Source organism: Acipenser ruthenus, chromosome 19 (genome assembly GCF_902713425.1).
Source record: "Acipenser ruthenus chromosome 19, fAciRut3.2 maternal haplotype, whole genome shotgun sequence".
NCBI classification, from domain to species: Eukaryota; Metazoa; Chordata; class Actinopteri; order Acipenseriformes; family Acipenseridae; genus Acipenser; species Acipenser ruthenus.
This window is the reverse complement of record NC_081207.1, coordinates 17,842,873-17,856,362: the sequence shown is the minus strand read 5'-3', so window position 1 is coordinate 17,856,362 and position 13,490 is coordinate 17,842,873. Positions and strand designations below refer to the sequence as shown.

General features: G+C 38.5%; 1 protein-coding gene and 1 long non-coding RNA gene across 2 annotated transcripts; both read left to right on the top strand.

Moving 5' to 3' along the window:
• Positions 1-2,620: 2,620 nt before the first annotated feature.
• Positions 2,621-4,860, top strand: LOC117424022 (interleukin-17C-like). Its single transcript, XM_034040034.3, has 3 exons — positions 2,621-2,762; positions 2,975-3,264; positions 3,686-4,860. The coding sequence occupies exons 1-3, from the start codon at positions 2,754-2,756 to the stop codon at positions 3,924-3,926; spliced, it is 540 nt and encodes a 179-aa protein (XP_033895925.2). The 5' UTR covers positions 2,621-2,753; the 3' UTR covers positions 3,927-4,860.
• A 298-nt stretch (positions 4,861-5,158) lies between these two features.
• On the top strand, positions 5,159-12,552 carry LOC131698764 (uncharacterized). The gene is made up of 5 exons (XR_009307775.1): positions 5,159-5,260; positions 8,238-8,354; positions 10,065-10,215; positions 10,573-10,710; positions 11,988-12,552. It is a non-coding gene; the product is annotated as an uncharacterized LOC131698764 (long non-coding RNA).
• The last annotated feature ends 938 nt before the right edge of the window (positions 12,553-13,490 follow it).

Sequence of the window (13,490 nt, the reverse complement as noted above, 5' to 3'; positions counted from 1 at the left end):
GGACACAGGGTGTGGTCAGACCTTAATTAGAGTATCTCTCTTAGGCGGTATGGTGTGGCAGCCACAAGGTCAGGTGGCGATCTCCTGTATCCATGGAGAAACGGCAACATACCCCACAGTAAAAGCATATTTATCGGTCAGTCCGATTAAACGTTACCTGGTAGTTGGGGTAGCGGAAAGGCTACCACATCCCGTTATTCTGGGTCGGGACTGGCCCAACTATAAAGATTTGTTGAAATTAAGGGCAGTCCCGGCCATACACGCAAATGTGGCAGAAAAAGTAGAAGGGGAAATGATTGGTAATGTTTTTCCCTTTCAAACAGAAATGTTCTCTCCTCTGTTCCGGCCGAAAAAAACAAACAAAGAGAGAAGGCTGCGGAAATGGGAGGGAGCGTTAATGAGACAAGGCTGGGGGCTGGTGGGAGCCTGTTATAACGGTGAAAAACGTCAGTCGAAGGGGGTCGGAACGCAGTGTGACTGAGAGGGCGAGGTTACTGGGCCATCAAGGGCAGATGTTACTCCCGCCCCGCTCAATATACCGGACATGTGGCACTCAAATGTGAACCTAGTGTGGGAGCAGAAAAATGACCCATCACTGGTGCACATTTGGGGACAGGTCCGGTCCATTGAAGGTAAGGATGTTGAAGGCGCTGGGGCACTAGTATTTCCACACTTCATTATCAAGGGGCAATTACTATATAGGGTAAACCTGGCCGCGGGCACAGGACATCCTGTAACACAATTACTGGTTCCCCCGTCTTGTCGACTGGAGGTCATGAGGCTGGCGCATGATATCCCTTTTGCGGGGCACCTCGGAGTTGACAAGACAAGGGAACGGATATTGGCTCGATTCTTTTGGCCAGGTCTTTATAAGGAAGTGTCGAAATATGTAGCCACATGCCCAGACTGCCAGCGAGTAGCGCCGGGTCGAGTGCGCCCCGCCCCTTTGGTCCCACTGCCGATTATTTCCACCCCCTTTGAACGCATCGCAGTGGACATAGTCGGCCCTTTGCTACCTAGCCAAAGAACTAGTGCAGATTATGGCAAGAGTAGGGATCCCCAACGAGATATTGACTGATCGCTATAAATACGCTACAGCAGGTATATAAATTACTAAAAATACGTCCCATCAGAACGTCGGTTTATCATCCACAGACGGACGGATTGGTGGAACGTTTCAATCAGACTCTAAAGGCGATGCTGAGACGATTTGTGAATCAAGAGCAAAAACATTAGGCATCGCTTCTTCCCTACCTCCTTTTTTCACTTTGCCACAGGAGTTATACATTTGTCGGGGTAGCAGCTTTACCCCTGTTGGGGGCCAACCTTGATCTCCATGAAGATGAGGCAAGGTTGCCCGTTGGGGCCGGAGATCTAGGAGGTCTCGGTCCCGGTGTTGTAGGTGGAGCAGAGAGGAGGTGGTGTGCAGCTGCTCCGGTGGACGGGAGCTGCGGACAGGTTGGTGTGGGCTGAGACCAGGAAGTCCTCAAAATCCTCTGCCAGTTTTATTGCTGCTTCCAGGGTGGCAGGGTTGTGGCGCCAAAGAAACAAAGTGGTCGATTTCAACAACCAGTACTCAGATGCCATGAGTCACAACTGGATTTTATTAGAGCCTTTGACAGCATCCCACTAGATTGAATTAACCACCTATTTTATGGGTAATCCTGGGAAAACCACTGGAAGGATGTGGTGATTCCCCAGTACTGTAGAATGTTCTAATAAAATCAAACCCCTACGTCAAGTAAATGTTTCTGCTCCTGCTTTCATGATGATGCAGCTAATTTGATCAAAGCATGCCTTTAATTAGAGCATTTTACAACAATGGGGGATCCTCCTGGATTGCTTCAAACCTATTATAAGGGTTAATTCCAGGTTAAATAAAAAAGACAACGATACAATGCAGAGTGCAGTGAAATGCTCTAATGAAATGTCCTTATCACGGTGAGATATAGGTTGCTCAAATGGAATACCTTGCTATTCTTTACAATGCTTGTCCATGCTTTACCATGGTTTTTTTACACTTTGTTATATTGTGGTACACTTTTGTAAGGGAAGGCATATTTGCTATAATTGTGGTGCATAGGGATAGTAATCCAACTTCTGTAACTTTCCCTTATCTAATCAACAGCAACTTCCTCTACAAAGCTGTTGAATTACATAATGGAGAAAAAAAGTCCGACAGGTGGGTGTGCTTTAAGATAAAAAAAATATGTTACAAACTATTTATTGAACATATTTACTAAACACACACATTATATATATATATATATATATATATATATATATATATATATATATATACACACACACACACACACACACACACACATATATTTGCTGTGCTTTTGTTTATGTAATGTGTACATATATATATATATATATATATATATATATATATATATATATATATATATATATATATATATATATATATATATGCATGCCATTTGAAAATCAGCACATAACCAGAATTGTTTACAAACACAACATTCTCCATTTACATTTAATGAGGGAACCTTTTCAGAAGCACAAATTATTATTAGTTCCTTTATTTCAATGGAATATTCAGAGGCAGATGCTTTAAATGTAAAAAAGGAACTTGCAGGATTTCCCCAGCTTCAGCACGCAAAATCTACAGGGAAATGGTGTCGCCTATAAATGAGTGCAGAGAGGTGAACACACACTTATACCGAACAGTGCTGTACAAGTGACATCATATAGTTCACAGAGTACCTACCACCTGACTTCCTGAAATGAATACGGTAAGAAGCTCAGCATTGTGTATTTTGGTTTGTATTTCACTGGGCGCTGATATAAGGTGTTTTAAAGGACTATTTTACTTTAGGCGTGTTAAATTTAATTCCGAGTAATATGTTCCGTACTTACATTGTGTGTGTCTTAGTTGAGGCAGTGTTATAATATTTTGTTTTAATGTTGTTTTGTTTTTTTACCCCTTCTTTTCCTTCGTTTTCAGATTCTGGTCTTACTCGCCGTGCTGTTTGCCTGTTTGACCGAAGGGAAACTGACCAGGGGAGGCCATTGTTACGACGACAATGACTTGCAAACCTACAAACACTTTGTTGGAAAACATGCATGGAATAATTACCCATCATTTTACATGGTGAAGGAGCTAGAACAACTCGAGAGCAGCGGGAATAGGCAAAGACAGCAAACGCGACACAGCTGCCCCAATCTTGTTGCCAGCAGTATTAAGCAGGTGACAGAGGATCACAACAGTCGCTCTATCTCCCCCTGGCGTTATAGGTAAGGAAGGGCTCGACACGTTAATTTATTTGTTTATTATTATTATTATTATTATTATTATTATTATTATTATTATTATTATTATTATTATTAATGTATTTCTTAGCAGACGCCCTTACCCAGGGCGACTTACAGTTGTATACAAAAAATAGAAAATAATACATATTTATGCTGAGGTTATAGATTGTGCAGGTGAACTGCAAATATGAGAGTTTTGTCAAATCTCATTTTTTTCTATATTTTTTCAACTACTACATAATAATGAATTAATATAACTTGACTAGTTATGCGTGAGCAGTTTTCCCATCTGTAATGTATCTGCAATACCCAAAGTGCCCATATTAATGATACCGTAGTTTTTATTTATTTATTTATTTATTTATTTATTTAGCTAATAGTTTACTATGTTTAATCTTTGCAGGATTGATGTGGACGAAAACAGGTTACCGATGAAACTCGCCTTTGCTGAGTGCCTGTGCTCGGGGTGCATTGACGTCAGGACTGGGAGAGAGACCGACGCTGTCAACTCTGTTATAGTGAACCAGACCATGATGGTACTTCGCAGGAAGCAGTGCTCAGACCAGAAGACATACGCTTTCCAAGTAGAATATATCAAGGTCCCAGTGGCATGCACCTGTGTGCTTCCAAAAAGCCATTACTAAATGTCTCTTGTAGAGGTATTTGGAATGAAACCCTCCTGGCTGTAGTGACATGTATCACGTACCTGAGAAGTTGTGTTTATTTTAAAACACGCTTTACTGTAATGGGTCACATTAACCCAAAACCGTCGTATATTTTTAACCAGACATGTTTTTGTGACAACGTACTGTTTTTGCAGACACAGTGTATTTAAGTTTATATTTAAATGCCTGCTTATATTTATTTCATTTTAATTAAAATAATGTATAATTTAGTTTGAAATGCCATATTTTAAAATGCCTAAACTACTAACTGTTGGAAGCAGTTTGTGTGAGGCGTTTGTGTTTTGTTGTTACTTTACTATTTAAGTGTATTATTTATTTAATATATATTTATTTATATATTTATTAATAATATTTATTTTATATATACTATATATATATTTCATACATAGTATATTATTTATTTCAATATTTATGGAACTGTCGTAAGAAGTAATATTGATGCTGTTTTATTTATTTGAAATATTTTTTGTTATTTATTTGTTAAAAGCACAAAATAGGCTCCTGTCTTGTGAAAATAGTTAGATTTATTAAGTTCTCTACGGTCCTTCAGAGAAGGTCTGTTTATTTTAATGAAGTAAAGTGCAGTCGGAAGGCTGAACTTCGAAGGTGTTGTAAGCAGTTTACCACTGATGATATTTTAGTATAAAATTGAACATCGAAGTGGGACACTGTAGGTTTAAATTATTTATTAAATTATTTAAAACAAATCATTATTTATTACAAAATATTTATTTGAATGCACTGCTTTGTATTTATTGTATAAAGAAGAAGCGATGAACAGCGCTCTTGTGGCTCATATCAAACAACCGCTCTGAAATTATTTGCTTGCAATTCTGAACGTTTGTTTGGCTTGTGATGTATTCTGCCTATTTAAATAAACTTGTTTTCTGAATTTCTGTCTTATTTTGAAGCATGTGTTTTAACAAGCAGCCAATTAGTCTGATTTTAATTTAGAATACACGATCCTCTATGCATTTATATATGCAGTTATTTGACATTGCTTTTAGATAGCATATGCTTTATGACATGCAAATTACTATTTTTTAGTTTATATCAAGATGTTCTAGCTACACTAAACTAAAGTCTATATACCGTTTTTGCCACGCACAATATGGACGCCTTTCAGCGACGCTGAGGTCATGTAATGCTACATGACGTCTGTCGAGTGCGACACAAAAACAGAAGGCTTAAGAAACACATTAGAAGTTCACGCTTTTCCGTTCTTAAAAACATGACATCAGTGACGGCTGTTATTACTGAGGTGCTCAACATCCCTATCAAACCTGTATTAGGTTAGTAGAATTTGAAAGGTTTAAAATTCATGATACAGATTGTTTTGTTGTAGGAACGCTTTCAGCATGTGCGGTGGACAGGATGTTGTTATACTGTCAGATTTATGCAGTTACTATAACGTGCGCATACATGCAGATGCTTCGATACCTGGCTGTGTGATGTACCATAAAATAAACCACTGATAACAAATGTATACAGTGTTTGAACGTTGTTGCAGTGTTTTAAAAATACTCAATCAATATTCTAAAAACATGTCACAATGTGCACGATGCAACATTTTATCATGACTAATGCTTGGTTTGTGTGTGCCTGGTGGGGTAGTGTGACATGACTTCTTATTATTAAACTGTGTTTCAAGTAATACAGTAATTAGAGCTTTGGTTACCAATACATAACATCGGCGTTCTTTGAAAGTGATGGGGATATTAAACTGGTCATTTGTTAACAATATAAATAAGTTAGACAACACAAAAATAGGAGGAGTGGCAAACACTTGTTGCAGCAGCAAAGGTCATTCAAAATGATCTAGATAGCATTCAGAACTGGGCAGACACATGGCAAATTACATTTAATAGAGAAAAGTGTAAGGTACTGCAAGCAGGAAATAAAAATGTGCATTATAAATATCATATGGGAGATACTGAAATTGAAGAAGGAATCTATGAAAAAGACCTAGGAGTTTATGTTGACTCAGAAATGTCTTCATCTAGACAATGTGGGGAAGCTATAAAAAAGGCCAACAAGATGCTCGGATATATTTTGAGAAGTGTTGAATTTAAATCAAGGGAAGTAATGGTAAAACTTTACAATGCATTAGTAAGACCTCACTTAGAATATTGTGTTCAGTTCTTGTTACAAAAAGGATATTGCTGCTCTAGAAAGAGTGCAAAGAAGAGCAACCAGAATTAATAAAATAACTGAATCTATTCAGTCCTGAACAAAGAAGACTACGCGGTGATCTGATTCAAGCATTCAAAATCCAAAAAGGTATTGACAATGTTGACCCAAGGGACTTTTTCGGCCTGGAAAAAGAAACAAGGACCAGGGGTCACAAATGGAGATTAGATAAAGGGGCATTCAGAACAGAAAATAGGAGGCACTTTCTTACACAGAATTGTGAGGGTCTGGAACCAACTCCCCAGTAATGTTTTTGAAGCTGACACCCTGGGATCCTTCAAGAAGCTGCTACTAACAACCAAACGAGCAAGATGGGCCGAATGGCCTCCTCTCGTTTGTAAACTTTCTTATGTTCTTCTTATGATAGTAAATAGGTACCAATTTGTTTTGAAGATTTCTAAAGGAATGTTTTGCCGGGGCAGTGGCACTGGTCATAGTCAGGCATGGTGCTGACAGGCAGAGCCGTAACTAGGGGCCCCTCTAGCATAGTCTGAAGATCGCATGCTCCTCAGCACTAGAAAAGGGAATGTGTCACTTCCTTAGCAACGGTCTTAACGACCACGAACCTGGTTCTACACAAACCAACACCATAATGTCGCCAGTTCGTTATTATTATGGTATATCTATGTCGTTCGCTTCCCCTGCGGTGTACACAGTACAGTACCAATGACAAAATGCCACACATGAACTTAATTAAAAGTTATATATACTGGGATATTATAGAGATATTAAAGGATTTTGTAAGGATTAATGTGGCTGCTAAAATAATCGTGCAGTAGTTTTTATTGTTTACAGCGACGCTGCTAAAATTCCACAAATGCTTGCACTTACTGATCAAGTTTTAATTTGATCAGAAAAAAAAATGAATCGTCTTTATTAAGCACATAGCTTGATCTCTGCCTTAGCTTTTTGAGGAGTCAAAAACTACACTACAGCCCTGACTAACAAAAAATGACCATACGTAAAATAAACTAATTATCATTGGTTGGTACTGAAAATGCATGGATTGAATATAATCGTAGAGGCAGGAAATCTAACCTTGCAGTTAACACGTGTTAACAAGTTCCTTTCCATTTTAAGTAATGTCTTGTTCCCTTCAAACATGTTAAAGGAGCGATTCTGAAATAACAATGTTTATCAAAACTATGAAACGTGAACAAATATACCATCCCAACTTAACCCCCCCCCCCCCCCCCAAAAAAAAAGAAACGGCGGAGGGGTGTAAAATGCCTAGTTACGGCTTTGTTGAAAGGCCCCATAAGAGCTTCTTCTCACTGCTCTACAAGCGAGCAAGCACAACTCAATCCTCTCCTGAAAACCCCCTGCCTGCCATTCAGTCCTGGGCCTCTGTCAAGCAGAGATTGTGTGTGGTGTTTTAAAAGTGTGTACTGTCCACTGGCAGTAAAATTGGGTTCACCACACACATTTTTTGTTGGATTCAAACACAGGCATCCAGAGGTTAAAAGCTTTGGAATTGTCTCCATTTAGCCTTTCGATGTAATAATTTGATGTGTTTGTTACTTCCTGATATTATACCTGTAGTACAGTACTCTGAAATTGGATGAAACATTCTTCTTGGTTCTCAGAACCACATAGAAATGACTGGAATCACCCATGACTGAACCTTTATAGCAGCATTGTATTCTGGATAGTCCTGTCCAACTCAATGCAGATGTTTTTCCAATAAAGGACAATTACCGTAGTTTTGCTAAACTTTACAGTTGTAGGTCTCCCAGATGGCCAGCAGGGGGTGCTATTGTATCTTTCATACATGACATAAAAATGCATGTCAAAAATTCCGAAACAGTTCCTCAGATACTATATTGGAGCTATAAAAAGATGTTAAAGAAGTTGCTAACTGGGCCTGTTTTATTTAATTATAGGCAGTAGTTTGTTAAAATCGGGCACAGATTATTAAGAAAACAATTTGCTATTATTGTATTCAAAATATTTAATATCAACAGCATGATAGGTACATACTGATAGATAAAGCCCAGTCCTTTTAAAATGTTAAAATACAAATTATACACTCTAGATGGTGCTGTTTCACTCTGGTATGCTAAGCCATTCTTATTGCAGATTCTCAGTGTGGAGGAGCTTGCTAGCTGTAAGAAGGCATTACAGAGGCTGCTGGGTAAAGTCTATTAACCAGTCATAATCCGAGAACTGCTTATGTTGCAGGGAGGACCAAAACAGGTAACTTTTTATGAACCTCAATTAGATTAACCTCTCAATAACGAACCATAACCCTGAAACTCAGCAGCGAACAGAGATGGTGATGATTAGGGTTCTTCGGGATCTTCATTGAAAAATTGTGAAACCTGTTAATAGTCAGGTTTTTTTATTTGTTTATTTAGCAGACGCCTTTATCCAAGGCGACTTACAGAGACTAGGGTGTGTGAACTATGCATCAGCTGCAGAGTCACTTACAATTACGTCTCACCCGAAAGACAGAGCACAAGGAGGTTAAGTGACTTGCTCAGGGTCACACAATGAGTCAGTGGCTGAGGTGGGATTTGAACCGGGGACCTCCTGGTTATAAGCCCTTTACTTTAACCACTGGACCACACAGCCTCCCATGGACCACACAGGGCTTTGCCACTTGATACATCCAGGGAAACAGTAGGAAACCGGTGAGCTGGATGAAAAACATATCTATCAACTTTCAAATGTAATTATTCTTTGTCTTTCATAAGGAATGTAAAAAAAGTTCTGAACTTCGGTTTTACAAACACTGTTTTATTTTCTTCTGTGTGTCTCTCACAGTAATAAGTACCAAGGGGGCTTCCTAAGTGTCTTTCTGATTTACTGTAAGTATGACAAGGCAGGTGTTAGACATGATCGACACCAGGCTTGTCTGCTTAGATGTCTCCGTCCCTGTTTCACTCAAGTCAGGCTGTGTTACAGCTGGTCAGAAACAACAAATATTAATGCATGGAGCACCAAAGGCTCTGCCATTCGCACCATCTTGTCGCACAAATAACAGGCTTTAATGATGTTTCAGTTGAGATCCTGAGTCGGCAAAAAATAAATACGTTGCTCTAAAATGGGTCGCCAATCTTTTTGTACAAGAGAGCCAAACTGAATAGAAAATTAGAAAAAGAGCCAGTCTTTGCAGCAAACCAAACCCTATACATGGTAAAACAGACTCCAGGAATAGAAACCCCAATAAGAGCGGAGGGTAGATGGACCTAAAAGAACAGTGTGGTACAGTAGAATATGATGACTATGGGTCGTGCAGCGGCACGTGTGTGGATGCTACCAGTACGGTCTTAAAACAATTAAAATACATATTTTGTGTGTGAATGACTAAGAGAGCCAGGTGTGCTGTATTACATTTTATTTGTATGTATTTCTGAAAATAAACAAAGATCAGAGATTATGTATTAAGCTGGGTGCCATAATTAACATTGTATGATCAGGGTTGTGGTCATTTCAATTGTGTCAATGATCAATTACAAATTCAGTTTAGTAGCTAAGAGTTCAATGAATATGATTTATGTATCCTGTCTTAATCCAATTACACAACAAGCAGTTTTGACATAACTGTCACCCTTTTTACATTCCAAACACAAAGGTCATTGCCCTCTCTTTGCTCCTCAGGGTGTTGCCCCAATATTTAGTAATTATTTATTTTCTGTAAACCTGCCTTTACCTGCTGTTTTGAGCTTGTCTGGAGAGTTAGAAGTGCCTGGACTGAACAGCTTTCCTCATTCCATTCAAAGCACATGACAGTATGACCTTTTAACTGTACCAGCTGATAGATAGACATATTTACATATTGTTACATGGTTTTGAATGAAATGAATGAAGTCTGTTCAGTCCAGGCACTTAAGACACAACTGAATTGAAGCTACCTACAGCAGTGCCCTCACCCCCAGTCCCTGTTATGCCTTCTCCCCCCAGGTGAAAGCATATGCAGGGAACGGCTCCAGACAGCCTCTAGCCCAGGCCCACCCCTGGCTCAGGCGCCTGTGTGGACAGCTGCTCTCAGAGTGACTGATGCAGCCAAATGGAGTTCAGGCTGTAGTCAGGGGGATTCTGGAAGGAGCTGGAGGTAAAACGCTTGCATACATACTGAAATATCTTGCTGTTGTTTAGAATCACTTTGTATATCATTTTGTGTTTCTGTCATCACATTCTGGTGACTTAGTTTAAAACTTCATGGCAATTGGGTATCCCTAGAATTTAAGTAATGTTAATACCAATTTTCATGACAATTGGATCGGTGGTTCTCCAGATATATAGAAAAATGTGACATAACGGACGTACCTAAGACTGCCTCAACTATGTCCCCTTCATAGGGGATCTTCCCTTTTTTTAAGATGATGATCTATTTAGGGATACCACAATATTTAGTAGTTCTGAGTGGAGTTAATGGGCAGTACATGTCTCTTGTTTTTTTAATCTGAAGATGGGGCAGCAGGATGTCAGGATGCTGAAGCTGCTGCTGCTGATTGGAGGAAATGTGATTCTATTGCACGGATACTGGCCTTGTGTCCCCAGCAGTCCCTTTCATTGATTGACTATTACAGGAGCGGTGTTTCCTCAGGTAAAAACAACATTTTTGGGTTGGTGCAACACAAACTCACATGATATGGTCATGTGATCTCTGGTGCAGGGGAAGTGAACATCTGGTGCATTTGTTATGTAACTTAGTTATTGTATGAATTATTTATTTTGTAAGAGAAAATGTCACAAACAGGGTTGAAAAGACAGGTGTTTTCCAATGAGGAAGCCAAACAGGCATTATTTTCTAGTGATCAGTCTTCAGAAGAATCAGATGACCAGTTACGAGTCCGCATTATTTAAGGGAAATAAGAACTATGTTTTCAATAAACAATCTCATTTAGACCTTTGGCAATGGAATATGAAAAAAATACCCCATTTAAATAGTGTTGATTGCCACTGTTCCATGTCCACCACTAACCACAGGTTATTATTATTATTATTATTATTATTTATTTCTTAGCAGACGCCCTTATCCAGGGCGACTTACAATTGTTACAAGATATCACATTATACAGATATCACATTATTTTTACATACAATTACCCATTTATACAGTTGGGTTTTTACTGGAGCAATCTAGGTAAAGTACCTTGCTCAAGGGTACAACAGCAGTGTCTCCCACTGGGGATTGAACCCACAACCCTCCAGTCAAGAGTCCAGAGCCCTAACCACTACTCCACACTGCTGCCCTGTAGAATACATGTCATTGAACATGTGTTGGATGAACTTGAAGAATGCAGTTATCATCAGGGATCCTGGTTTTCCGCAATAAAAAACCTGAAATTCTCCAATTAAAAAAAAAACAAAACATGTGCGTTATTCTACAATTAAAATAAAAGGCTAAAATGGAGTCCCCCTGTCACATAATAAAAGATACACAAACCGTACTATTGAGTAACAGTTAGCACAGGAAGTAATTATTGGTACATTTTTAAATTCTAAGGAAGTTACAAGCTCATCAGTGCCATCAATCAATAATATAAATTAACTTACCATTGTACTTTAAACATTCCAAATACTTCTGTGTAATAATAATAAAAACCAAAAAATAGTATAAATATGAGTTTATTTCCGAGTTATTCTTTGTCATCTGGATGGATATTGCCAAACTCATTGACCCGATCTTTAGGGGTGATTTTTATCGTTTTCGGTATCTTTAAACAGCTTGTTTAGTAGTAAAACACACTGGATACTGAAGTAAACTGCAGCTACATTTCAGCATGAATTTGACATCATGATTCTCTGCCTGCCTCTCTACACCAATTGTGTGTCCGTATTATAAAGGCCTCTGTATTTAGATCTGTTCCTAATGTCCAGGTGCTGGATTTGCTGCACATCAGGGTCAGGCTGACAGCTCAACAGTTTCAGCGTGTTGCCACCACCACTGTGCTCACCCTGGTGCAGGAGCAGCCAGAGCTTGCTGAGAAGTACCTGCCCCATTACTGAGCCCTCTCACAGGAGGTATGGGGCACATTTCAAACTTCTGCAATGAACACCCCATTGGCTACATATAGGCGTAATTGGCTACACTCTGCCAATTACGCCTATACTTCCATTGCCATACTGCAGTTCTAACTCACCCCAGTGATTGTAGCTAACAGAATAATTGTATACATCTTACCTGTTATGCACATCCATTCATTATATAGGACTAGTGAAAGAAACACATGTTCTAATAAACATCTATTTTTTATTTAAAAAAGATTATATCTAGTACTAAACTAGGTTAAATAAATTTCTGTTTGCAAGCCATGATTGTGCTTCCTTTGTCATTTCACCTGGAGAGTGAAATGGTCCTCACCTCTTCAAAGTCTTTTTTACTGTAAATAACCAACCAGTTGATCCCTCTGTTAACTGCCATACTGTGAGGTAACATGCATAAGACACGGCTCAGGTGAAATGATGTAGGAAGTTCAGTTTTAACAGCATTTTAGAGTGGTACCAGATATCATGTAAATGAAGATACATGTCTGATGTACCATGTCTCGTTCAAAACTGCACATTTGAGTAATTGAGGTGCAGTAGACGGGTACAAAATGTTTTTGATACTGAAAGGATCACTATTTATATGAATCATAGGAAATTAATGATACTTTATTTTCCAGAATACATAATAAAACAATATATCTGGTTTGTGTTGAAACAGGTTATTTTATATAGCTAAACGACTTGCTTTTTAACCTTTTGTATTCTCTGTGTATTGTGAGCAGTGTCCTGGATGTTTCTCTTTCATTTACACCATACCATATTCAGGCTAAAATTACCTTTAATTGTGTATGATCAATGAGACATTTTATTGAACAAATGACTGTGATCTTGTTTCCTCTTGTGATTCACACAGTGCTTTTTGTAAAATAAATGTTCCTCTTGGCAGTTACTGCAGGTAGTTGGATCTGGGAAATATTACAAATTGGAATACTATTGTACCAGCATCTTTGTAAAGTGCTTTATAATGATATATGTATGACGACTACAACATAGTTTAAATAGAGAAGGACGGGAACTGTTTCTTTAGATGTTTAAGTGTGGTTTTATATGGTTCACAAAATGACCGTCGAACAATTAGACATAATGTAATTGACTAATGGAAAGCAATATAAAACAATATGAAATGTACATCGACTCAGTGACCCATATTGAAAAAATGAAATTAAGTGACGGGAGTATAGATTCTTGGGCTAAAGAGGCAGAAGTTCTGGCAGCTGTAGACCTCCTAAATAGGCCCATACATGTATACATAGACTTAAAGAATAAGGATTGTTTTAAATATGAAGGCACAATAGAAACTATTAAAAATAAGAACGATCCAATTAATCTTTT